Raw genomic sequence first — 27,304 nt, forward strand, 5'->3', positions numbered from 1 at the left:
TCATGGTATTAAAATAAAGCCATCAAAAGTCCTGAAATAAGTATATAAGTATTATCTAAATGTAAATTTAAGTATGAAAAGTAAGCTGCCAATTAAGCAGAGTGGCTCTTTTAAAAATGTTATAGCCATCTATTACTTGCATTTGCATTTCCAAGTAAATAGCCTTTTTAATTTTAAAGCCGTTAATGAAACAATGCCAAACAAAGTTGCAAAAAAATGTCATTAGGTTATTATCCAAAATATTTATCTGCAAGTTATTGACTCTAGCTTTCAACAAATGCACTGCAGTAAAATGTACAGTATTTTCCTCTGAACTCCAGTGGCGCTGAAGTATACAGAACCAGAAAATTACATAGGTGAAGTACAAACCTCAGACCTGAAGTTAAGTAAAATACTTGAGTAAATGTATTTAGCTGTTTTCCATTACAGGCAACAAAGGCTAACACAAGGTCTAAATACTAAAAAAGTAATCTACTGACTATTTTCTAACCCAGCTAAACTTACTTTGTATTGTCAACAGTGGTGGGATGTAACTAAGTACATTTACTCAAGTACTGTACTGTTTGAGGTACTTTTACTTTACTTGAGTAGCCTATTATTAATCTCATGCCACTCTCTATTGATACACTAGTTACTACAGTCAATTATTTGATAAGTTCATAGTTAATAGCTACTTTACAAACAAGGTGATTTTTTTCACACAAACCATATGAAAATATATAAGTGCAGCTGAAACGATTAGTTGACATATATTTATTTTTTTGTTCAAATTTCATGGTTCCAGCTCCTCAAATATGAGAATTTGCTGCTTTTCATTTTATTTATTTTATTAATTATTAATTTATCCATTTTATTTACATATTTTTGGCATTAAGTTCTTTTACTTTTAATATTACTGGTACTTTTTATGCTATTGGTACTTTTACTTTATTAAAGTATCTGAATACTTCCCTCACCACTGTTTGCCAACGTGGAGGACTGTTCGTGTACCTAGATGCGTCATATTTATTGAGAACTCTGTTTCCCAGAATGCTCTGGTCTTTAAACGTTACGTGACTTGACGTTTTTTCACCGATTGTTGATGACGATGGCAGACAGCGCAGGTCAGTAACTGAGTGGTGTAACTGGGAGGAGGAGTGCCTGCCTAGATAAAATAATTTTCTCCGGCGACCTGCTCTCAAAAGACGGAAGAACAACACATTAAACGAATGAAGCGAAGGTAGTGTGAGAAACCGGTGAACTGTACGCGGACTGAGGCTGGTTCAGGGACGTCTCCTACATTGTTTTGAAGGCCTGTTGCTAGCTTCGGGGAATCCTCGGGCTAGCCCGGTATACACCGGGCCGAGAGAGCGCAGGGGACCTGGACAGGAGCTCCGTGGGCTGGTTTTATCGACCAGGTTTGACTGACGCCGGCTGTCCTATCTTATAATCAAACGAAGACGTAACGTCTCCTGCTCCTCCGAGGCGGATATAAATCAGCGTAACTCAAGACGCTGTGTGTTTGACAGCTAGCTAACATTAGCTCACCTGTGTTTACAAGCTAACTTAGCCAGATTGTGTGAAGAAGTTGGCACTCAGGTGTCTTTGTTTCAGTTAAGATTTGCATATTTGGGTGCCACCAGCTGCCTGCTAGCTGGCGGTGATTTGCAACCTTGTTCTTATTCAGTCTACGCCGACTGAAGGTCGCCAGCCAGGCAGCTAGATCAAAAGGTCCCCTGAGCTAAGGTTATCGCATCTTCGAGCTTATCTACTGCTGCACAAAGTTTATTTGTTGGTGTAGAGGAATCAGACTTTCATGAGTCGATTATCAAAGCTATCTGTGACCAGCTGAAAGACAGTATCCCGGATGAAGACTCACAGAGAGGTGTGGATTTTGATGCTGTCAGGACTTACAGGTGTCACCTGTTCTTCTCGGCATTATTAATCTCACACCGGCACCCAACATCTGCTGCACCAGAAACACTTCATCTGCTGTGTCGCTCTCTTGAGCTCATTTGCTCAAGAAGGATCCTCTTCAAAACAGACCACAATGAATCGTTACCTGCCGGTGGCACGACAGCACTTTCTGGCTGCCCTTGCCAGCACCAGTGTGGTGGTGAAAAGTATAAGTGCCGTGGTGGTTCTCCTCTATCTGTTGTCATGGGCCATCGACACTCCATACGCACTGGGGGTGACCCCAGGCTACCTCTTTCCGCCCAACTTCTGGGTGTGGACACTTGTGACCCACGGGGTGGTGGAGCAGCACGTTTGGGGTGTGGCGGCCAACGTTGGGACAGTGATGGCCTGCGGACGACTGCTGGAGCCTCTGTGGGGCGCTCTGGAGCTCCTGATCTTTTTCGCAGTGGTTAATGTATCTGCAGGCCTCCTGGCAGGCCTCTCCTACCTCCTCACCTATGTTGCCACCTTTGACCTGGACTACCTGTTTGCTGTCCGTGCCTACGGAGCAGCTGGGTTCCTGGGAGGTGTCCTGGTGGCGCTGAAGCAGACCATGGGGGACACCACAGTGCTCAGAGTGCCACAGGTGAGGCAAACAAATACTGGAAGTAATTTCTGCTCTGGGTTGATGCTTATTGGCAAAGGTATGCTCCTCTTTTGAGCCTGTAAATAATACCAGACCAGTGATGAGTGGGACAGCAAATTTAAATTTAAATTTAAAGTGTAACCCAACAAGAATGTAAACAGCACTGGAAACTTAACCACTAGTCCTTCAGATGTGTACATAAACAGGCCTGTGTCAGATTATGACCATCACACATCAAGGATGCCCCCAGCTGTATTACAGAATAGCATAAAATGTGCTTTGCTTTGTTTTTAGCTTAAATTAACATAAGATGTCATCATGTATAAACTGAGTAAGGACAACAAGCTGTAAAGGCAAAGGACCATATCCTTTGCCTTGATTTACGCACCACATGTAACTCTATATAAATACGGAAACCATTTGTGTGGTAGTCTTATAGGCTCTTAATATATAATGTATGCTTTTAGCTATAAAGGCAGCTTAGTAAGTTTAAAGTGTAGCTTTTAAAAAGACATTAACAGAGTGGTATAGCGTAAAATACGCAAATTTGCACACTTACCTCCAGCATGCATACTTGTGTGCTTTTAGATTGGGGAACAGCTGGATTATTTATACTTGACAGAAGTATATACAAGGTTTCCTCAAAATACCCAAAACTTCTTCCAGTGCAATACTATATCGGTGCTTTAAATCCACATGTGGTACAGCCCATGATGTTTTCTTTTTTGTTTGATGTACCAGGGTGTTGCCTCCAGTCACCTTTGAGGCTGTAGTTTGTGGTTTTGCATCCAGTTGTGTTCCTTGCACCTGACTAACACCTAATATACTGTTGGCATGAAAACACTACAAACTACAGCTGTAAAAAGGCAACAAACAAAATTATATCCAGGACTCTTGCATAGAAACGTGTTCTGTGCACACTATGCCTTTTCAGTGGGCTTACTTTTATGCTGGGGGAATAACTTTTTTAAAACAGACCACTTGTTACATCCGTGTCGCACTTCCTCCATTTAGTTTTTTTATAGCGCTGGCCTATGCTAGTAGCTGTAATCGTTTTGTGAAAACGCACATATCAGGCAGTCAAATTATTGTCAAATACATGCTGTTGTATTAAAGACATATAAGGCAGTGGTTTATAAACTGTTTGCTTGGTTTGTGTTAGTGCTATGTGGTTTAGGCATGTGACTCTCCTCCAAATTTGGGCTACAGTGTGATCTGTTAATTTATATTTTAAGATTTAATCTGATGCTCTTTTGCAGAGCAGCTTACACTGAGTGTCCAGATAAGGTTTTAGTTTTTTTTGCTTAAGCACACATTAGCTACACATTCCTAATGTGTCTGTTACGCTATCAGGCCGCTCTGCTTTACCTACTTTATTTATTTCCCTTTTTTTTTTTTAGCTTGTTATGAGTTTGTATAAAGCTGGGTTACTTTACTCTAATCTCCCTCATCTCAGTTGAGCAGGTCAGAAAATGTACTCCATCAAAACGCTGGTCCATGTTGACTATGACTCTCGCCTGCAACCCTGACATGTAACCAGCTATTGTTTGCTGTTCCATTTCCTAAATCTAGCTGACTTGAGTAAATTGTGTGAACTGGCAGCTACGGTGATCTGTAGACAAAATGATAACTGTCCTTTTGCCTGATTATTTTAGCTCGCAGGAACTAAAATCTGTGTCCCCCCCTCCCATCCTAGGTGAGACTCAAAGCAGCACCGGCTTTGGTCCTCCTTCTCCTGGCCTTACTGCGTCTGTCTGGGCTGCTCGACAGCTCTGCCCCGCTGGCTACGTACAGCTATGGCGCCCTGTCCGGATGGGTCTACCTGCGCTTCTACCAGAGGCACAGCCGGGGCCGCGGGGACATGTCGGACCACTTTGCCTTTGCTAGCTTCTTCCCCGAGGCGCTGCAGCCGGCCGTGGGGCTGCTGGCGGGGCTGGTGCACTCCGCCCTGGTGAAGATGAAGGTGTGCAGGAAGATGGTGAAGAGATATGATGTGGGGGCGCCGTCCTCCATCACTATCAGCCTGCCAGGGACTGACCCACAAGATGCAGAGAGGAGGAGGTGAGTCAGAGCAAAAAAGAATTTAACATTTACATCTGCATGCTCATAGATGGATCTCATGCAAAGGTTGGTATAAGGTGCCTAGTTATTAAATTTCTGTTGGCACATTAGAGTCCAGTGTTGTCATTGTTCCTCTAAGACCCTTTACATTTCATTTTTGGTAAATTAATTTATTGTAATGGTCAGTGTAATTCGTAAATTCATTGGTCACTTGTTTAGCAGCAAAATGTTGTTCAGTTGTATGAAATCATTGACATTAGAATGTCCAGAATGCACCCAAGTATCTATGAGTGAAATAAGATATACACAACACACCCATATAGTGAATTAAATACTCCAGTCTGAGACAGGAAACACTGTTGTTTTAGTTTTATTGACTCAGGCAAGGTTTGCTGAGCCTCTGAGCTCTTTTTCAGTCGTACTCCTCAAACAGTTCGTGCATGTTCATCATGTCTGAGCTCTGCAGCACACACTCAGTAACACTCTCAAGCTGTCAGAGGTTTGTCTTTTCTCCTGTTCTATTGTCTAGCACACACACTTCCAAGCTGTCATACATATTCAGTTACAGAAAGGTTTCATTGCTGTCTGTCTGTCTCTGTCACACACAAGCACACACAGGCATGTGCTCCTGTAATTGTTAAAGGGTAATTTTATACTTTTTATTATATCTCAATGGGGGAAAAATGTCCGGGGAGCCCTGGTAGCCACATGGTTAAGTCCCATATCGCATAACCACAAAGTCCACAGTTTGACTTCAGGCTTGGGTGCCTTTGTTTCATGGCATACCCCTCTCTCTGATCCTGTTTACACCTGGTATTAACATGCGTCTTGGTGATCTGAACACAAGTGGACAGCCGAGACACTTCGCCGTTCACACCTGTGTCTATCATGTGTCTCCAGCTGACCACTTGTGTTCAGATTTCGTTATGCCACTTAAGTCAGAAGGTCAAAAGGCTCCTGCACCGTCATTACGTCCAAAGTCTCGCTTGCTGCTCATTAGCATGTTCACTAGCCATGTTAGCAGTTGTGTTGGTAGAGCTTGAGATATGGCTGTGAGCAGAATTCAACACACCTCTATCCATAGGGCAGCGATGGACAGTCACGCAACAATTGGTCCAACTCGTTGTAAAATAGGCAGGTATAGAGCATTAGTTTGCTGTCACCAAAGCAAACCCCATGCCCCACATTGATGAATTAGCCCATGTCAGTGACACATCAGGCTGCATTTGCATTTACACTACAAAATATAAGCGCTCAAATACATTCCAGACCACCTCTGAAAGTGGTTTGAGTGATCGGATCACAGTGCATCTTGTTGGTCATTTACACTTGTATTTAGCGCGTTTCACTTGTGATCGGATCACCTGAGGCACATGTTAATACCAGGTGTAAACACGCTCTGTCTGCTCCTATCTATCAACACTGACTGTTGAGTAAAGCCAAAAAAAAGAATCTTAAAAAAACATTAAAAGACTAATCAACTTCCATCCAGGGTAGGTTTGCTGAACAAGTATTATTGCATTTTTAGCCAGAAACTGGTTGAACTTCATGAGTCTACATCACCACTCTTCCCTCAGGGAAGTGTTTCCTTCCGTCAGCATGACACACATTAAATACGGCTACTACTTGAATGAAGCCAGGGCCTCTGTAAATGTTTGATTTTGATAAGCTGGTGATTGAGTATTCTGACATCTGCGGAATGGAAAATGAACCTCATGGTGATGAGATTAAAAGTAATTGGTACTTCTCCAGGATAAGTGGAAAGATTTAATCAACAAAGGATGACTTTCATTACAAAAATGACATAATTCATCTGATAAATTGCCCATTCTTCTCTGAAGATAAGAGACAGAACATTAACATCAAAGTCAATTGTAGTAAAATCTATACCCATCATCTGGGCCAGGTGCTCTTAAAGGGACAGTCCACCCCAAAATCAACAATACATATTTTTCCTCTCACCTGTAGTGCTATATATCAATCTAGATTGTTATGGTGCTAGTTGCTGAGTGTTGGAGATATAGGCTGTATAGATGTTTGCCTTGTCTTCAGTATAATGGAACTAGATGGCGCTCAGCTTGTGGTGCTGAAAACTCAACAGCAATGTCTTTCCAGAAACCATGACCCAGTTACTCAAGATAATCCACAGACCTTGTTGTGAGCAGTTTTATGTAGGAGCATCAAAACAATCTAGACTGATAAAGCAACAGGTAAGAGGAAAAATATGTGTTTCAGATTTTGGGGTTAACTGTCTGTTTATCCAAGGCCCTCCAAACTGCTCCAATGGTGCTGCACTTTGCTTACTCTGTGCTCTACATGTGTAGGGAGTTCTTGTCTTTTTTAACATACGGCTCACTTTACGGTACGTGTTTCATATCATTACTGGAGCACAGCGATACTATGGAAGTATTAGATGACATTTAAATGGGAGCACTAAATCTATTACTAACATGGCGTCCTCGTTGTGCAGCTGTACTTACATCTGGTATTAATGAATAACATCTCTCATTCCCTATTTCTTCCAGACAACTGGCCCTCAAGGCTCTCAACGAGCGTCTAAAGCGCGTGGAGGACCAGTCTGCCTGGCCCAGCATGGACGACGAGGAAGACGATGATGAGGACGAAGTCAGAACCGACACGCACCCTCTCCTCCCAGTTGGGCGTGACCCCTCCTCCTCCACACCGAGACCAGCAGGAGGACCCCTCGGCGGCTCTCTCTCCTCCACATCCTCATCTTCGATGTCACAGAGCAGTGGAGGGCCACCCACTGGCGGAGCGCAACACCCAGAGTCCAGCATTATCAGCTTCGAGGATGCACCTTCTAGATCGTAACAAACAGAACACACGTGTAAAGATATGCACACTCTGTTCGGTGTCACTGGCAGGTATGCTCGTGTATTCAGCGTCCCTGACTAGTATACGAATATGTTCAGTGACAGTGAGTAGGTATACGCTCAATATCACACACGCCAACACACACAACATCTTCGACCAGTTCATACACACAACTGTGCGCTCACAAACACACTTGTCAATGTCATCATGAAGCCCAGTGGGGTGGTAACTGTACAGTGCTTTCAGTTCAGACATGTTGGTTGTAAATGCTCAGTATAGTTGGGCAAACTGGACACTTCATTCTTCTCTTCCTTCTCGCATACAACCGAAAGTCAACCAGAAATTCTGTCATTTCCGGACTTGATCCCAACTCGCAGAGCTCGGTTCACTGCTTCATGTGTCTCTCTCTCTTGCTTTCTAAATAAATAACAAAATGGGTGTACAATATTCTTTTTTAAGTCTTTTTCAGAGAAGCTGTGGTTGTTCTCTGATTGCCTGCCATGAGAAAGCCGCCAGTGACAGAGACTCACGCCGAATTCTCGAATGAAAGGCCGACTCTGCGCACAGCTAAGCTCTGAAAAATGGCTGCAAGTGACATTAGCTTTTTGGTTCACTGGTTAAGATATGTAACCAGGTGTGTAACGGAGGAGGGATGAAAAGCACGTACTCAGCAGAGGTGCTGGACCAGAGGAAAGAAGCTGCTGCAGGTCTGTCCTGCTGATGAACTATGATATAAAACTTCAACATCTAAAGAGGTGCCAGATGAAAAGAATTTTGTGGACCAGGTTCATTTGCCGCCTGGTGTCTCTCTGGAACAACAGGCAGAGAAATGGGCTGTGTACCCAATTTGTTTTTTTATCCCCTATTTGTCGTTCAGTGGAGAACTATTGTTTTTTTTTTCCTCTTCTTCTGGGTCGGTTCATAACTAAACAAAATCAAAAAAACACCTTTTGTTTCTGTGCACTAACAAGACAAGTTAACGGCGTTACATGATGATTATGGTTCTTGTTTTACGAGTTATGACTTGGTTATATTTTTTAGCTCAATATAAAGCCTGGAGCATCGTCCTGTACCATTTTACACTTCCACCTGTGAGGATCTGAAATGATACAAGGACCTGGGAGCATGTGATGCAGAGAAGTGGTCACTGTCTGTCATGGCTGTTAGTTCTTTGGCATCATTATAAATGCAGAGAGGTGCAGGAGAAGGGTAGGGAATGTGTGTGATGGTTATGCACAGACTGTGCAGGTGTTGTCAGAGTTGAGAGTCAGAGTTTGTATCTGTGCTGTGTCAAACTCTGCTCTGGTTTGCTGCGTCTCAGACTCGTGAGGAAAACTGACTCCACAGACAGAAGTCGCCTGCATTGATCAGTAATCGGCCCGGTCAGGGTTTCCCAGTCACATCCTTTGCACTTGTAACATCTTTTGTTTCTAAACTCACAATACCAAACAGGGCCAGTGGTGGATACATTTCCAGGGAGGTTGACGGGCAGTGAAATTGTTTCATATAAAACGCCTCATAAATTCTATGCAGACCCAAAGGTCAGTGATTCATTCATTTTGTAGACAGTCATCGCTGTGGATGTCACAGTTTATTATGGTAATGATCAAAGCATTGAATTCCACATTTCCCAGTTGTCCTTGTTGATTAACGTCAGTTGCAGCCAATAAATTATTTCAGACGTTGCAATCGCAGTGATGACAAAGTCAGATTTTTTTTACTTAATGACTTGCAAACATGAGGCTGAAAATATTTCCAAATGAAAAGAGAATTTCCATATGGCTAAGAGGATGACACATGCACTCCTGCTGAACATACTTAACAAAGAGCATTTAGTACAAAACATCATGTTCACTTCATCCCTCTGTGAGAGTCGTCATGGGACAACAGGCCCAGTAGATTAAGTTGCTGGAAACTACACAAAATGTTAGCATTAAGTACAGAAACGTGTTGTTACATGTTTAATTCATAGACAAAGTAGATCTGTTTTTCATATTTAATAATCTAATAATTGTTTTGTGAGGAATAACCTTGCAGTGGCCTTACTGATCATTTTATTTGTCACAGACTGAGCTGGTGTAAATCAAACTGAAAACAAACATAACAGAAGAGACAGCGGGTTATTTATGATCAGCAAAATCACCAGAGTAGATGTTGGCACTGTACGTGTCTGCAAACCACAGATCACGTCATATTTCCATGTTATCATGTAGCAGATATATTAAAATAATGCACTTTTTTACATTTCAGCAACACTGGTTATGTTTAAATACAATAACCACTTAGTTATTGTTAGGAAAAGATCATTTTTTGGCTTAAAATACCTGGCTTCAGTGGCACAATAATGGCTGGTAATGCAGCTGATGTCCCCTCCGCCTCCTGGCGAGAAACTAAGCTCGTAAACATGTAACATGTAATCACTTTAGAAACGTTGATATTGTACATATGAAACGCACAAATGTAACATATCTGTGGTTTGCAGAAATGTACTGTCCCTGTGTTTTCCTCTGGCGACTTGGGTGTTGTGCCATCTATTGCTCTCTAGTAGAAGAAATGTCCTCCTCCTGTGTCCACCTAGAAGTAGCAGCCTGTGGTTTATCAGTGTGATTTTGGGACTGGATATGTCCTGAATCTGAGATGTTTACAGTTTATGAACAACATGTGTGGGAAGAAAGAAAAAATGCAGTTATATAAGTCTGATTGCTGATCAGTTTGCAGTTTGCTCTGAGAGGTTCTGTGGAAACCATCAGCTCACAGGCTCAGTCTCATAGTCTGGACTTCAACATGACTGACACATTTGATAGTGTAGTTTTGAGGAAGAAGATCACAAGATTTGCTTTTTGACAAATAGCGGCATGTGACCTGATGTGTAAAGCGGGGGTAAGTGGGATAAGCGATAATGTTGGCAGTTTGGGAACATTTGCTCCTGGGAATACACTGACTGACCTGATCAATCAGAACAAAGGCCACATTAGCAGTCTGATATTCAAACTTCAACAGTTTCATCTCGTTTCCCTGGTCTCCATCCCATACTTATGTTTGAATCTGACAGTGTGTTTCAGATTAACTCTATGAAGTATGGCAGATACAGTTTAAATATGTAGAGTTTGGACTCTGATGTCCAAGCAATGAGAAGCAGTTGTTTTTCACCTGGTGGAAAGGTGTTGCGTACGGGAAGTGATAAGCCATATTAGAGTGATGAACTTCTGTGTGTTCTGTCCTGTGTTTCTCCGTGTTCCTTCTGCTCATTTCACTGTGGTCTTATTTTGGCAAGAAGATGTTTACGTTGGATGAGGGGTCCATTCTTTAGTTAAATATGAATGACCTGTGGTATTTACATAACTGGCTGGACAGGAACAAGAGGCCATGTCAAATCCAGCTCCAGAGTGCAGAGAGGTTGTGCTGCAGTCAAAAATCTGAAATCTCGAACTGCATGCTGCCATCACAAGTATTCACACTAGCAACGGAGGCAAAGTGTTTAAACAAACTAATACATACAGTAATTACAGATGGTGACAGTTTAATGATGTCATTTTCAAACCATTTTATTTGTAACTTACTCTGGAAATAGCATGATATCTTTTTTAGCTTAGCTGCTGACACAACTCAGCTTGCATCCGACAGTATCAGCAATGCGGCAAAACACGTTCCATCATGGATGCCTGAAGATAACTGTGAAGTTGTGTAATCCAGTGACGTTGTGTAATTTCACCAGTGAGAACGCGTAGGAATGTTGTAGTTGGCAGTCTGAGGTTTCAGATTGAGGCCCGGCCACTCTTAGTTTCAGCCAAACCTCCTCTATCCATCCCTGTTCACTTTTGTTTTTCTGTACTTACATCTGTAAACATCCTCCAAGAGAAGAAAGGGATGCAATCACATACTGTCTTTGTGAATAATGTCGGTTTACAGTAGGTGTTGACAAACTAGGAAGGCCACAGGCAAGGATAATGAGTGTTGTCACTGGGTTTAACAATGGACACAGCCTTTGAGTCAATAGCCAGCACTTAATGGCTAGAATTGCAAAGTGGATACACAAGTGTGGTTTGTCCTTACGTTAGTATCTTGTCATTATTAAAGACATACCACAGGCAGGTCGACTATTTTTAAACCTCAGCAGGTGCTCTAAACGAAAGCAACCTGCATTCACATGAGAATTAAATTCTGCTTTGCATCTCTAATATACAAAATTATTATTTATTATCTCAGACTTCTGAGAAAAAAATTCAAAAGATAAAAAATCTGCTCTTGTTTTTTTAATCAAAAAGATGATAAACTCATGAATTCTTGTTTTTGTGAATTATGAGATAATCTCGTAAATCCAGAAAATTTGCGAGAATCTTTTTTCCCATGAAAACTTTTTTCTGTATTCTGAGAAAGTTATCTTTTTGATTCAGAAAACGAGCAGATTTTTTTTGTCTCAAGTAGCTTCCTCTGTTTTACCCACAATTAGATTTTTTTAGTTTCTCTATACAGTCTTTATTTTCCCTTGTTATGTTAAAATTTCAGTTAGCAAATTTTAATGTTACAAGGTGGGGGGAGCATCTTTGACAATATAAATTCATATTTTAAAGGTGTTTATTTGCCAGCCTTCATTCACAGGTACACATTGGTTATTAGTAGTTACTGGAGTGCATCATCAAGTCAAGAATTTGGTAACATGTCTACATCAGCATGACATCACATCAATAATCATTTGGTATGGTTTGATCATAAGCTGTAAAGTGAATTCATGTATTCTAAAAGTTTGACTCATCTCATAGCCAGGTAAGCAACTAATTACCTTAAAATCTAATTGGTTAAAACCTGACTTTGGGGTAACACCTGTGTCCCAGATTTGTGGATGAAAGCGGTTTTCCTTCCCTAAAACAAATGACAGATTACAGATGAGACTGCTCTGTTTTTGTATCCTGTTGGCAAAGGTGGTCCTTCACGGCAATGTTTTCCTTTTCTTTAAATCGTTTTCTGTCCCTCCTGTTGCACCAACAGATCCTGTTCATACTAATGGCAGTCTCTCTCTATCTCTGCACTGTGGCTGTTGCACAGACTTTTCTGTTTTAGTTTTCAGATATATTTCTTTATCTCTGTATGAAATAAAATACGATTGTATGAAATGAAAATGTGTGTGTCAGTCTTTGTCAAGTTACTGTTGTTATGTTTGCTGTACTGCTGTGGATGTAAATGTGATTATGCAGAAAGGATGGGATAGATGGTGGTGGCAGTGTGGCTCAGTGGTTTGACCTGTAACATCCCACAACAACCATGAATTCTACTGGATTATCTGTGAAAGTAAATCTGGGTGTTCTATCAGATCCTGAATATTTGTAAAATTAGCATGGTAAGACTTTTTTTTTTTTAAGTGGGTAGACTTTACATACATTTTCTGGTGTTTACAAGTGGAATTACAAGGTTCATAAGGAATCGGTCTCCATAGGGAGTTCCCTTTTAACCTTGCGCTCATAAACTTTATAAAATACAGGATGCTGCGCAGCGCCCGAGACTGCCACAGTATTATGGGATGACACCAAATAATTAAGAGGTTTGGAAAGAGTATTGGAATATCCCACTCAACTCAAAGTACACCTTAGTGTGAAGAAAAACTATTAAAACTGAACTGAAAGTGAAACTTTTCTTCCAAGCCAGACTCTAATACTAAGTTTTCCCTTTTTTTTTGAAAGTGCATGTGTTTGGGAAGTCCTGAGAATACAACTAGAGTAGAAAAGATTAGAATAGAAAGCCTTTGTCATTATACAAGTACAATGGTATTAAGAGTGCTACTCCTGGTCAGTGCAATTCATGCACGTAATAAGACAAATTAAAGAGCACTCATTCATTCAATAAATATTAAACTAAAATATACTGCATATACATGTAGAGAGTTAAAGGTTAAAGTGCTCAGCAGATGATGGTAATCATCTATGGTGTGTGTGTGTGTGTTGTTGGAGTTTAGAGTTGTGATGGTCCAGGGAAAGACACCGGAGCCTGGACCTTGAGCCTGTTTGTCCAGCTCTTGATGCACCTGAACGCCTCCCAGAGGGCAGCACGTTGAATAGGTGGTGTCCAGGTTGAAAACAATCTCTGATGATTTTCCTGGCTCTGCAGAGGCACTGTGAGCTGAAGATGTCTTCAAGGGAGGGCAGAGGGCACGTGATGAATGTATTTATGACCCTCTGAAGAGCTTTCCTGTCAGCCGCTGCGCGTGAGCCGTACCACACTGTGATGCAGTACACCAGCACGCTCTTGATGGTGGAGCGGTAGAAGGCCACCAGCAGCTTCTCCTTCAGTCAGGATAAATGTGACTTGGATTATACTGGACAAGTTGTGTGAAAGTATGTAAATGGATGCTGTTGTTAAAGGTGGTCCCCAATCACTCAGTAAATCAACATGTTAATTTTCTTCATGGAGGCATGGGAGGAAAAAGTTTTCTTCAGGAATTCAAGGTAACAAGGCGTGACTAACTCATTTACAAATGGTCATTTTATGGGTGAAGTGTTCCTTTAATATGTTACAATATTTGTCCCTCATCTCTCTGAATTTGTTTAGTTACCTTAAGTGTCCGCCAGGTGGCGCAGTAAGCACAGACTTCTGTTTGGACACTTCGCTCCTGGCTAATTTACAGAAAGTTACAGTTTGAGTGTTGGCAAAGCTGTAATGGGCTCAGTTAAGAGGAGTAACACAATTAATTTATAGCTAACTGTCTCTCCGTTGGGATATAACTCCAACATTTATTTTGTGCTGGACCTGTAACGTTAGTGCCCATGAAATGTTATATATCATTAGATTAGCTAGGAAATAAAGTGTTAATAAAGGGACACAGCCTCCTAAAACACCTGTGGTACTTGAGATATAAGGAAACAGTGACTCATTTTGGACCCTAGTTGATAATAAAAATCACTAATGTAGACTGCCTGTAATTATAAAACCTTAACAAAGCTCTGCCTCATATGTTCAACTATTAAACACATGTTAACAATTTGAATTTATGAAAATGTCAATCTGAAAATAGTGTTTACAGCTCGGTGTAACCTTTACATACAGGTAATGAGCCGGTAACTGCTCCGAGCGCTCGTGCACCACGTGCCCGCGCAGGTGTGGCTCTCAGGCTCGTGCCCGTCACCCCTCCCCCCCAGCTACAAACTACAAACCCTGGCGGCGCGCTCCCGTGAAGTAATTCATTGTATCAGATTGAGACGAGAGGAAGCAGCGAGCTACTCGACTGGTCGGAAAAGCGACTCTGCTCCGGGAAACACTGAAAACTCCGACTGCTAGGCACATAAACTACAGGTAAACTACTTTCTGTAACACCAGGTCATTACGAAGTGCTACTTCTCTCGTATTGTTGAGTTTAAAAGCGGACAGGGTTATTTTAAAAGTTGTCCGGAGCTTTGAGAGGCCGTGCTAGCAAAGCTAACGGTAGCTAGCGAGGTTAGCTGCCGCTAGCTTTTCCCCCTAACCGACCTCAATTTCAATGCCGCTTCCGCACTTGCCACACACTTGTGCTGAGGAGAAAACTGCTGTATTCTGAGTGTAGGAGCTCCTGTGGTTGAAATGCCTTGGTCAGACTGTACCGAGGGCTGTTGGTAAACTGCGAAAACTTGTGTGTTACCTATAAATTGAACCTTTAAGACTGGCCTAGATTGGCGATCCAGTCGTAGCCAAACAATGAGTCTCTTTTCCTGACTTGCCCCGGCTGACCAGGCGGCTTCACAACGGCTCTCCGGCACTTCTTTAACGGCTGCTAGTTGTAGTAAGCGTTAAATGTTAACGTTAGGCGTTAACGTTACTTCCAATATGTCAAACACTATACGGAACACAGCCTCTGTACTTTCTTTCAACACCCAAATCGTATTCTCTCGTTTTGAAGGTTTTACAACATGTCAGTGACCATAGAGCACACTCTCTGTAATTAATAGGGGATTTTAAGTTTCCGTTTTTCTATAATGAGGTTTTGTCATGAGCAGTGTTCGTCTGTGAGGAGTCATATATGTAATGTATATGTGGGTCTTGGTGTTTAGTTTGGAGCGGGGCCACCCACCCATTCTTCCACTGCGGACACACTAGCCATCTGTTGCCTCTGTGATGACGCCATCTTTCTGGTGACCCACCCAGTGGCTAGCTGGTTTTAAAAACAATGTTTGACTAAACACTGGGAGCTCTCACAGGCAAGAAACACAACTTTGTCTGTGCGCTGGCTATGGTGGCTAGTAGACTTCAAGAGGCACGAGTCAATTTCCCAACCAGCGATATAAGTGTAATATAATTGACCACTTAGGGCTGGGTGATACTGATGAAAGGATCTATACTATATTTTGATTGACCACAGTCATTGATGGGACAATGTAATGGTTGTGATCTACCGTCATACAGTTGCAAATCAAAGCTATAATGTCCATTATCTTTAAGTTAGTAGCTGCATTTTTTGTCAGTTTTACCCTGACTCAAAATAAGAAAATAATCATTTAACTGTGTAACGAAGGCAAATGCATTCTTAAAGATATACAGTGATAAGTAAAATCTCAATAATGTAATGTAACAGCACAGTGGCATGATATACGACATCCATACCTAGCTCTGAAAAAGGACTTTTGCAAGCAGATACCGATAGATACTGTTGCAAATTTAATATTTTTGGATGTGGGTTTGATGAAATGAAATCTTTTTGTAATTCATTTCATTCATTGACTCATTTCATTATTCCTGGCAACTATAGAAATGCCTTTGGAATAGCATTTAGTCCATCAAAAGATACCATAGCTCCTTTTGCAGCACCTAGTGCCGGGGAGGGAGTGAGACGAGTTTTATTGCAGGTTTTCATTCTGTCACCCTTGAAGTCGTTAACTAAAATCATATCCTCTCCTCCACTGTAATAGAGGAAGATTACTGTGACTGACTAGTATCAGTTTCATTACATTGTTAATTCATAAATCTGATCACGTTTTTATTATTGGTCAAAGCTTCTCTCCAATACATATCACTTCTCTGGGGGTTTGTGCTAAGGATGTGGTGTGATTCTTTCTTTGTAATTGTGGAACTAAGCATCTGCTAATCCTCTTGAAAATACAATTTAATTGTGTCCCCAAAGCATTATGTCTCCTTTCTCTAACGGGTCATTTTAAATGTTTATCAGCAGTTTGTATTAGCTGTGTTTTGCTGTGCAGCAGAAGCTCATTATCGTCTTAATGGCCCACTTTTAAGATATTCAAGTTTTGTTTTGATCTTAAGGATTAGAGTGTGCATTATGAGTGATTGTGCTTATTATCGTGGATATGTTTAAGGCTCCAAAATTGGCGTCAATGTTTATCCAGGTGGTTTGAATGTATCCTAGTGACAATTTGTCTTAAGGTCAGAAGATTCAGTGTTTCAATTAGCAACACGATTAATCTGGTTTATCAGTCAAAATCCCTGTGCTTGAGCACACACATGTTGTAGCTGTCATCTTCATCATGTAGGTTAGGCAAATTGTTGCATTGAGCCGGCCTAATTCAGGGGGGGACAAATCACTACCAGAATCCACAAGATAGATGTTTTTTAGAGTATGTTTTTTGTTATGTGTGTGCTGTTCAGTACACACCATGCTAAAAATAATTATTTACTGTTTCACAGTAATGGATCAATTTAAAATTCCACCGCCCACAGAAATGCATGTCAGGTGGCAGAAGAAAAATACCTGCCAAGTTTCTGTCAGAAACTGCCATATTCATCATCCGGCAGTCAGTTAACCATCACTAAGCTGGGGCTAATTTTCCACGCTGAAGACTGCGTGGGGTATTTCCTGGCGTATACACACAAGCCTTTTGATGCAACTGCTGCCTGTGTGGGGTTTTCTAAAGGACATGGTGATGAATCATCAAGCGCACAGTAACCATTTTAATAATACATTTAACGCTGTGTCATACAGGGAAACAATGCAGGATGAATAGTGTTTCACTTAACGCCACATCATCCACCAGTGAAAAAGCCACAGAATAGTTTTATGTTTGAAGAAAACCGGTTGTGTGGATGCATGAGTGGGTTTGACTGGCAGGCCTGCTGTCAAAAATATTGGCTGTTATAGTTTCATCGGCTGACAGCACACAGGGTACTTAACCATAGCAAAGGTGGAGACTAGATTGAAAAGCAAGACCTATCAGACATTGTGTTTGTTTGATACACTGGTAGCTTCTTCAGTCAAGTAGCTAAGGAGAGTTGGATGCGCTGCGTTGTCAAATTAATACAAGAGCAGTTTTTCAAAAGGAGCACAATCAGTGCTGGCTCTCAGTGTGTGTGAAGCATTAATCAGACATTTCTGTTTGGAAAGTCAGTTGATGAAGTGAATCGCAAAATTGACAAGAAAGCTTACCCCTGCTGCCAGTTGTCATCCTTCAATTTTCACTGGCTGTGTTTATCACAGGAGAGCTCCCAGATGCTCTCTCTGTATATATCCTACTCTGCTAATTCAGTCCTGTTGGGGCTATCCCAATCTCTCTCCTTATCCATTGTTTGTCTGGCTCCTAATTTAATCTCATGGTCTCTTCTTGGCTGACATGCAGATGGAGGTGGAGATTTGCACATGTAGCCCGGTCCTTATTACCTATCAGGATTATAACTGCTCAGGGGAGTGCATTTGACATGCACTCAGTTTATTGTGACTGTGACCATCAGCATTGCCTGCATAACCAAGCTTTTCTTTCCTTTGCGTACGTAAACATTTCAAATCTCTAATGCACCCGCAGATGACAGTTTGGACATCAGCTTTAATGTGGTTGTCTGCAGGCTGTAGCTTAGTTGGCGTTACATCACTTCCACCGCTTCACACATGCACCACTTCTGTGCCTGACAAGCCTGTTAATTTTTTTGGGCTGGCTGTTTGACAGATATGACTATTATATTAGCAACAGCCCAAGATGATGTTGTGTGTGGTTGGTGGTAGTTTCACACTCTGCGTGTTGGTGCTGTGTAGCCGCAGCTCATGGTCCCACTTGTAAATTAGCTTTAACTGGAAAATATCTGTTTTTTAGGAAATGAATGGTTAAGATTGTCCCAAATTCTGTATTTTCATATAGGGCTGGATAATATATGAATATTATATAGATACTGTGATATGAGACTAGATATTGCCTAAGGATCCGGATATCATAATATTGTAAGTGTTGTCTTTTCCTGGATTGAAAGGCTGTATTACAGTAAAGTGGTGTAAGTTTCACTGTTTAAATATTTTGTGAAAACACCAATGGTGACCCGACAATGACAACATTGTTCCAAATCAATATCAATGTATGTGGTCAAAAATATTGTGCCGTGCATCAAACACTAGCTAAATCCAACCCGTTTTCATCCAGATGTTTGAATTAGCTCCTGTTCATACACTCTTTAAAAATGGCATGCTCTCTCTTGACTCTCACAAGCCTGAAGCTTGCAGGCGTGTTTAGCACTGAGTCAGTAATTTACATATTCAGCTCATATTGGGCAGGTGTAAGGCTGTGTGATTTGGCCCAAGGAGAAAATCTTCTTTTTTTCCTGTCTTTTTCTAAAAGCCCATTTAAAGCAACAAGACAGAAGGAACCATGACAGGAACTTAGAGCTGGGCACACACTGTTCGATTTGAGCCTGTTTCTGATCCAATTTTTGTGCTGCACAGTTAAATTTAGTGTCAGACCAAAATTCAGCTTCGTCTGGCATGCAGTGTACAGGAGGAGCAAGAACATGTTTATACCTGATCAACTGCTCCTTATCAATTGTCTGATGTTAAGATGAATAACCAATATCAAAAATTTTGGTTGGTCATCATCAGGCTTTCACATTTGAAGCATTGAAGCAGAGCCACGGGTTGTTCCCCCAGAATGAGTGCTTTTTTCCCCTCACGGCGCCTGTGCAAAGGGGCAAACAGAGCATCTGAAAGTGCCATGGTGACACAATGTGGCATCTGGACAGAAAATATGGAGGCTCGGTTGGTTAAGCTGTGGCAACTGCATATGTGCCTCCATGATGTTTCCTCCTCCTGTCATGACCAATATGAAGAGAGAGACGCTGGCAATAATGCATTATTGTGAACCATACTGGTGTGATGCTACGAACAACCTTCTTCCTGCCCCAGAGCTTCCATACAAATCTTTGACAATATTCAATAGCCAGAACGGCCCCAGGGGCCAACAGGACTTTTTATTGTCTATTTTATATGTACAGTGTGAGCACTCAGGTCGTGGCTTGACAGTCAGACTGTACAGTGTGAGCACATAAATCGAAAGCTTTGGCTGTACATCACAGATGATTTTCTCAAAAAGAAAATTGAATCAAAAAACATCTCTGATACAGGCTCAAATTGTACAGGGCATGCCCACCTTAAGACATTTGTGGCATCAAAGCAAAATTACGGCTCCCACATTTTTCTTATTTTTCTGTTTTTCTGTAACAAATAGAAAAACTTAATCATGATTGACTGACATATCATGTTTTTCAGAATTCTTGTGCATGATAGCGGAGTAAGAATAATAACAGACCTGCACAGCTGTCATCATTTCACATGTTAACAACATTTAGGCCACCCCGCTTGTAGCCCCTCTCTGTTTTCCAATTTTTTAATCAAAATGCAAAACAAAAAAAAATGATTGACACAGCTTCTAGTACTGCTGATGTTTGAGAAAGTACATGTGAACATTGTTTTCCCATTATTGATGTAATTCTTATGTAGTCGTGTTGTAATAACTCTTGTTCTGTGAAATGGTGTCAATGAATTCCTGCTACACATTTAATAGAGACAAGAGTCAAGCAGTTTTAGGTAGTCTTTAAGCTACTCGTTAGCATTGCATCAGTGTGAGAATATCCTGTCTTAAAGTGGAGCAACTGCCTGTTGATCACTTTGTTAATCATTATTATTGCACCGTAACACACATTAGATTATGTTCCGTGTTTCCACTATTGTATGTTGGCCCCGCTCTTTTGAAACCAAAGTTCAAGCAGTTCAGTGTTCAGACACAACAGTCTCCACTGCTAATGGAGATTTTCCTGTTGTGTTGCCTGTTTTATGCACATTGTGCCCTTCCTGTTGTGTTTTTTTCTGTCATTATGTCCCTGTTAAGTGTTTTCCTGCATCTTTTTTTGGCCAGGAAAAGGTTTGCATACTAACTTGGAAATTTATAGTCTGATACTGACATTGATACCTAGAAGCTGCATTGTATTATTACCGGTTTTAAGACTCCTGTTGTCTGGTGAGCCTCTAAGGGAATATTTAGTGACTTAATGACTTTCTTATAGGCACCTAGGCAGCATTTGTTGAAAGGAGGGCACATTGTTATTTACCCAGCCTACCCGCTGGTCAGACGTTTCGAGCATTGACCATACACCCGCCTCGAGGCTACAGCTGCCCCCGTTTTTGTCTTTTTCTTTTTCCTCAAGTCATGGAGGGAATGGTCTAATCTTTTTTGACACCGCTGTCCTACTTAGAGTATTCATCTACCATTTATAGAAAGCTTGCAGCACCTCACAGTGCTTTGGTGCATTTTAGGGTCAGAAACTAATGGGACGGAGGGCAAAGAAGGCCATGAAATTGAAAGACAATTTTTATTAGGGAGCAATAATTGACAAGAAGTACTAGAATAGTTTTGTTTGTATTTAATCAACTAGTTATCACACTAGAATTTTTCTTTTTATGTGAACGTAACAGGAAGTGTGTCTAAATGTGCTGGGGTCTAGAATAAGGCTGGTTCTTAATCAAAAAAGGATTAAATATGCAGACAGAAGCAGAAGAAAATGTAGGCAGCACACAGTTTACAGTAGCTGAATATGCCAGTTGAATACAAATTGCTGCATGGACAAAAAAAAAACCCTAACAAAAAACTCAAGGGGAAGGAAGACAGACTGTTTGGGGCCAGAGACCATCTTCTTATGCAAGGCCTATGCAATATTTATACAGATTTTAGTAGTACAATCTTTTTTACAGTAGCATGCCAACATTTAACCGGCGGTCCCACACGTCTGTGATCAGAGGAGTGAAAGTCACATGGGGAATTCAACCTCTAACTGGGCTGTGGTAGCGCCATGTTACAGCTTCAGAAATACTGCAGATCAAAACTGCAGCTCAACTGATGGATTCAGAGAGAACAGGAGAGGTGTTGGGGAGTGTGCTCTCCATCACACCTCCTGCTGACTCACTGTGATGGAGATAGCAGGTTGGAGAAACGTGATTGACACCGCACAGTGCTGCACCTTTTCAGATCAAGGAGGAAATAACCTGTCAGGGATATGATTTATCACCCACTTTATGTGGGGTCCGAATGTCCTTGTGCAGTTAGTACGTACACAGTGCATATACTGTGTTAGTGTGAAAGTTGTCTCTGCAGCAGCGCCACCATGACAAATGAGGTGTGTTTGATGTGAATAAAGTGACTGTGCCTTTTGGACACAGTTCCTTTTCAAGTATGAAGGGAAATTGCTGTTTCCTGTTTTATGTTCTGATCACACTCTGTTGTTGGTAAAAATGTGGCCATAATTCTTGTTATTATGCGTCAGCAAGAATTGAATAATTCAAAGGTTTTCAATAGGAAATCCACAACATTTGAAGCTAGTTCCTGTGTTTGTGGCTTTCTGAAGAATGACATTTCCCAATATGGAGTGATCCAGGCTGCTCTCAGCCAATGACACGAGACTGCACGACACTCATTTGCCCCAACTTCCCTTAACTCGGTTGGGCAAGCTCGTTCTCTCACACCCACACTGACACATCTGTCGGGTCTTTTACTAACATGAATTACTGGAACCCTGGCTAAATTTTACTTCCTTGGAGCTCACAGTAGCTCTTGTTGCGCCTTGCTGTAATGACACCTGTATGTTGAGCAATATTAACACAGAACCATCTCCCCATTGTATTCTGTCCTGATAGTTTCATTCTTAATCATCAGAAATCATGATCAGACCGTTGATAATAGAAGTGATATATTGAATGATGCAGGACAGCAGTTCCATCTTGACAAACTGGACGTGCTGTTTTTACCGAGCTACCTGTATCTGTCAATGCCACAGTCAGTATTTAGCTTAATATGCAGCTAGCCTGTTGGATGTTTATGTGCTCATACTCATACTGCCCTCTGCCTTTTTGGCTAACAAGCCCCCAGATATGAAGTGACCCCTGCCCTTGTCAGGCCACTTTGCAAGCCTTCCATACTTAAAGAATAAAGCATTATTCATAAATTTAAAGACCATTTCTTCTGTCCTGGATTTTTTTGTTCAGGTTCTTTTAATCATCTCACAACCCCCTGAGAGACTGAGCCTGAGAACCTCTTTTTTCCAGCTCTGTGGTTAAATGTGTCAAGTATAGTGTTGCATGGTGCACCTACACTTTTCAGCACTACTTGACGCAGTCTTACTTTCATGCCACATATGTTGCACCTTATTTGCATGTTAACTTTTGTCTCGATGTATAAAATGGACCGTTAGACAGGTCCGGGCATTTGTACACATGCTAGTTTGTTGTGTATTTCCCCAAACAATCACAAATAAAGATGGTTTTGGATAATGCTCTGCTGTAACAGCTGAACTTCTGATTCTACTGAATGTCATGCTTTTCCTGTAGCTCCTTGATCATAACCTCTATCTCCTCCTCCTCCTTCTGTGTCTCCCTCCAGGGATGGCAGCCATCCGTAAGAAGTTGGTAATAGTGGGGGATGGAGCTTGTGGGAAGACCTGCCTTCTGATTGTCTTCAGCAAGGACCAGTTCCCCGAGGTCTACGTCCCCACCGTGTTTGAGAACTACGTTGCTGACATAGAGGTGGACGGCAAACAGGTGAGACCGCTGCAGCAATTCTTTGTCACTACAATCAGTCTTTCCCATACATTTGTCATGTCAGAGTGGTGCCTTGGGGTAGATCCAAATCTGAGACACATTCTTGTGAAGTGACTGCTTTGCTTGGTGAACAAATGCCATTTAATGTCTTTAAGATAAATATTTTAAATAAATAAACAACACAGTGAATTTGCACCTTTTTCTGAGACTATTGAGTAATCTACGTGAGTTTCAGCACTGTCACAACACATCCCTGCCTCTTAGTTTCTTCAACGTTTTTTTGTTCTGGTATCAGGGCTCATTTTGTTCTCTGGATGCTTAATCATGCTCAACGCTTTAATTCTACCTTCAGGGCCAAGTGAGTGTTGATAAAACTGCACTGTTCCATTTTCACATCTTCCCTCACATTGCAGCAGTCATCTGCTAAGTCTGGTCTGTTCCTGCAGACTGCATTGTTTGGGCTTAGTCGCAGGCCTTCAGATTAATTTGTCAAAATATTTGTAGGTGTTTCTGGGTCGTCTTTAAGGTGTGAATATGTAAAGTGCAGTCAGTTGCTGTGCTAACTCAAACCTAACATGGGTCTTGTAATTGATTTGGTTTTACAGCAATGCTTATATGACATATTGATGGAAGTGTTCATGCGTGATTTCGATACACCTTTTATATCCACCAGAATAACATAAGCACATTGTAGAGTTAGGACCGTGTGTGATACTTCTAAAAAAAAAAAAACACCATAACTCAGAAGTAGGAAGAATGTATTTTCCTCTGGAGTGAGACTCCATGTGACTTCCAGGTTCATGATGTACTATATATGTGCCACTCTGGATAACTGCTGCACCCGGCCCAACCCATCAGTCATAAACCCAAATGTCCTGACCTCATTCTGGGATAATGGGATTCTGGGACGTTGAGTCTTTATTGGCTGTTTGATTTCTAACCCCTGGTGTTGCTGAAAACAAGGGCTACTTCTTGTCAAGTGTCAAAATTTTTCCAAATGTCTAGATCTGGTTTCCAATCCTGATCCAGCTTTGCAGTCTGCCTGCTCAGAGAGGTTTTAATATGTGTCACATTTTGTACTGTCAGGGCTTAGGAGCCATATGCCAGAGTGTTTATTTGGAATAAATACAGAGTTGGTTTACATGTTGGTGTTTTTCTTTTGCCAATTTGACACGGCTGAGACCATTTTTTCGGAACATTTTACCAGCATTACAGAGGTACTCGTTTATTATTTGCTTTCTTTTTTATAATTATAGTTCTTTTGCTGTTATGATGCCTTAATTTCCTCTTGTGGAATAAGAAAATAAATCTGTCCTTGTTATAGTTCCAAGTCAGGATGAGGTTCACCACGGCCCGTGTTTATTATCTCATTTATTTGCTGTCTTCAGTGTGAAAGTTGCGCTGATCAAGATGGACATGGTGTATTAACTTCTCTCCCTCCCTTTTGTTCTTCCTCTTCTCTCTCTCGTTCCCCTTTTCTCCACGTTCCTTTGTCCTTCTGTCTACCCTCGGTGTGTGTGCGTGTCAGGTGGAGTTGGCTCTCTGGGATACTGCGGGTCAGGAGGACTATGACAGGCTGAGACCTCTCTCCTATCCAGACACTGACGTCATCCTCATGTGCTTCTCCATAGACAGCCCTGACAGTTTGGGTGAGTACAAGCCACAGGCACACACTCAAAAACGGACAGACACACACCTACACATATTCATGCATGACATTAAGTACCACATCTCCGTCTTTCCTCTGCACACCCCCATCTTTCTGTTTTCATAAGAGGTTATTTCTGGGGTCTGTAGATTGTGTGTTCATCCTGTTGTGACTCTTAATACCACTCATAGAGGAACTGCTTACATTTGCGCGCGCACACTCACTGAGAAAAATCATTTGTCATGCAGTGGCGTGCTGCCACATGCCGTAAAACAACAAGTCATGCCTTTTTTGTCACAGTGATTATGAGCAGCACTTCTGTGATCATATGGAAATGGATTTGCATAAAACAAAGCTGATAAAAGCAGCAGATAATTAAAGTGCCAGGCATGAATTAAACAGGATTAAATGAGAGGAAGTTAAAATTATAATAAAACAAAGGCTTATTGTTCTAAAGCTTGTAATTTCAAATTGTTTTACATTACCATTCGTCAGACTTTACATCTCTGTTTAAAGCAGTGTTTTTGCTGACCAAGTTAAACCGATTTTTTTTCCACACTTGATGCTCAGTTGAGATACGGAGGCTCTTCTTCTGTGTATGTGTTTTTTCCTCGTCTTCAGAAGCAGATTTATCTTTGCAGTGACTCACATTTTAAATTAAATTACTTTGTAAATGTTGGTCTAATCAAAATGCTAGCATCCTGTGATTTAACTCTGTTAACTAATTTAAAGATAAGGCTAACTGCTGCACCACCAAATAGCTTTTATGCAAGCTTTCCATTGTCTGCTTTTCAATGCGGGTTTTCAATTGTAGCAAGACAAAATGGCACCAACATTTCCTGTGAGTCTGTGAGATTATTTATGCAGTTATTAGCATTTTCTGTTTTTTAAATGAGACATACATAGAGAGGCACAAAAGGATATGTCTCTCCACTGTCACTGGGCAAGAATGGGCTTAGTTCAGTACACGTAGCACCAGAAAATATGTAAATACATGTTTTATAATTCAGTCCCTTTTTCCTGTATTGAGCTGCTGGGGCCCCTTGTTGATGGAAAGTTTATCCCACCACTTGAAAAATTTATGTATATTAAAAAGGCATCACATCTACTGTAATAGGCTCTGCAGTGATTTTAAGTCTGACAACCAAATTACTTCAGACCTGCCTCACAAATTGAAATGGCCAATGATTATTGATCTGTTTGTTCCTTCTTTCACAGAAAACATTCCAGAGAAGTGGACCCCAGAGGTCAAACACTTCTGTCCCAACGTTCCCATCATCCTGGTAGGAAACAAGAAGGACCTGCGCAATGATGAGCACACACGCCGAGAGCTGGCCAAGATGAAGCAGGTACCTTAATAGTTATTCTGTCTGGCTCAGTTTTTAAAAACTGAGATCTATTACCTATAAGGGTATTGTGTGTGACTTATGTCAACAGACTAAGAGAAATAGCATGGCTTTGAGGTATATTTTGTGCATATTAAACAGTTTCTATATTAACACAGTTTCTGTGTTTATCAAGACCAAACAGGCCAATGCATGTCTCAGTCATGCACAAAGGTGGGCATGAATAATAGTATTACCATCTAGCATTTCATGCATGCATTTTGGCTTAGACATACTTCTCCTTCTGCTCAACTAGATTAAACAGGGTTCACACAGGTCCTTGAAGTCATTGAAAGTTTGTGAAATATTTGTAAGCAGACATATAAAGCATTGGAAGTGCTTCAATAAATGTATTTTGTTCAAGAATATAATTTAAAGTTCTTTTGATATTGTCTGCTAACTCTGCCATCACTGCACCATTGAGAAGTGTTAAATTGTCTGTCAGCCTCTGTAAAGCCTACTAGTTCTCATTATAAAATTTCTCAGCATTGTTGCAGTAATTAGCCTTGAATTGGATTAATTTGTGTCTCAAACTATGCCACGTTGTGTCCTTGAATTTGAGGAAATTTGGTCTGGAATTCCTTCAAAAGTTTGATGTTTATGGAGATGTAGGAACCCTGAGTTTATCTTTAGTAGATGACCGAAGTACAGAGCAGTTAGTGAAACATGTATAGATCAGTTTTCACTGGTGTTTCACCCATTCATTTTTGATGTCTTTAATTTTTACTCCTCTGTAAGGCTGGGAAATCATATTTCAAAACATCTAGGTCTTTATTAAAACTTGTAGTGGGCTAGCCTCCCAGTGATTGGATTTATCCTTGAATAGCAAACATGAAAGATTTCAGAGGTAAGATCTGACAGAGTTGACGTCTTATGGAGTCGAGAGAACATTATATATTTATTAATTTCATAGTTAGTTGTAGTGAGTAGCCATTTTATTTTTCGAAGTTGCTGAGTTCACTTAATGCTAATCAGAGCACTCATTTTTAAACTTTATTTAGTTCCGATTTATATGGGCTACAGAGTTGACATGTTGTGGTTAGGACACACCCAATTGCAAAATTATGTAATGAAAATGATTTAAAAAAAAAAAAAAAAAAAAA

General features: G+C 41.0%; 2 protein-coding genes across 2 annotated transcripts in view; both read left to right on the plus strand.

Moving 5' to 3' along the window:
- The first annotated feature begins 1,077 nt into the window (after positions 1-1,077).
- On the plus strand, positions 1,078-12,534 carry tmem115 (transmembrane protein 115). Its single transcript, XM_050064333.1, has 3 exons — positions 1,078-2,521; positions 4,218-4,582; positions 7,108-12,534. The coding sequence occupies exons 1-3, from the start codon at positions 2,030-2,032 to the stop codon at positions 7,412-7,414; spliced, it is 1,164 nt and encodes a 387-aa protein (XP_049920290.1). The 5' UTR covers positions 1,078-2,029; the 3' UTR covers positions 7,415-12,534.
- Positions 12,535-14,578: 2,044 nt separating this feature from the next.
- rhoab (ras homolog gene family, member Ab) overlaps positions 14,579-27,304 on the plus strand; it is a 16,226-nt gene continuing 3,500 nt past the window's right edge. The window contains exons 1-4 of the mRNA XM_050064077.1: positions 14,579-14,698; positions 23,011-23,168; positions 24,697-24,817; positions 26,035-26,165. Coding sequence (XP_049920034.1) covers positions 23,013-23,168; positions 24,697-24,817; positions 26,035-26,165 — 408 coding nt within the window. The 5' untranslated portion in view covers positions 14,579-14,698; positions 23,011-23,012. The remainder of the gene's footprint in view (positions 14,699-23,010; positions 23,169-24,696; positions 24,818-26,034; positions 26,166-27,304) is intronic.

Source organism: Epinephelus moara, chromosome 16 (assembly GCF_006386435.1).
Source record: "Epinephelus moara isolate mb chromosome 16, YSFRI_EMoa_1.0, whole genome shotgun sequence".
Lineage (NCBI taxonomy): Eukaryota > Metazoa > Chordata > Actinopteri > Perciformes > Serranidae > Epinephelus > Epinephelus moara.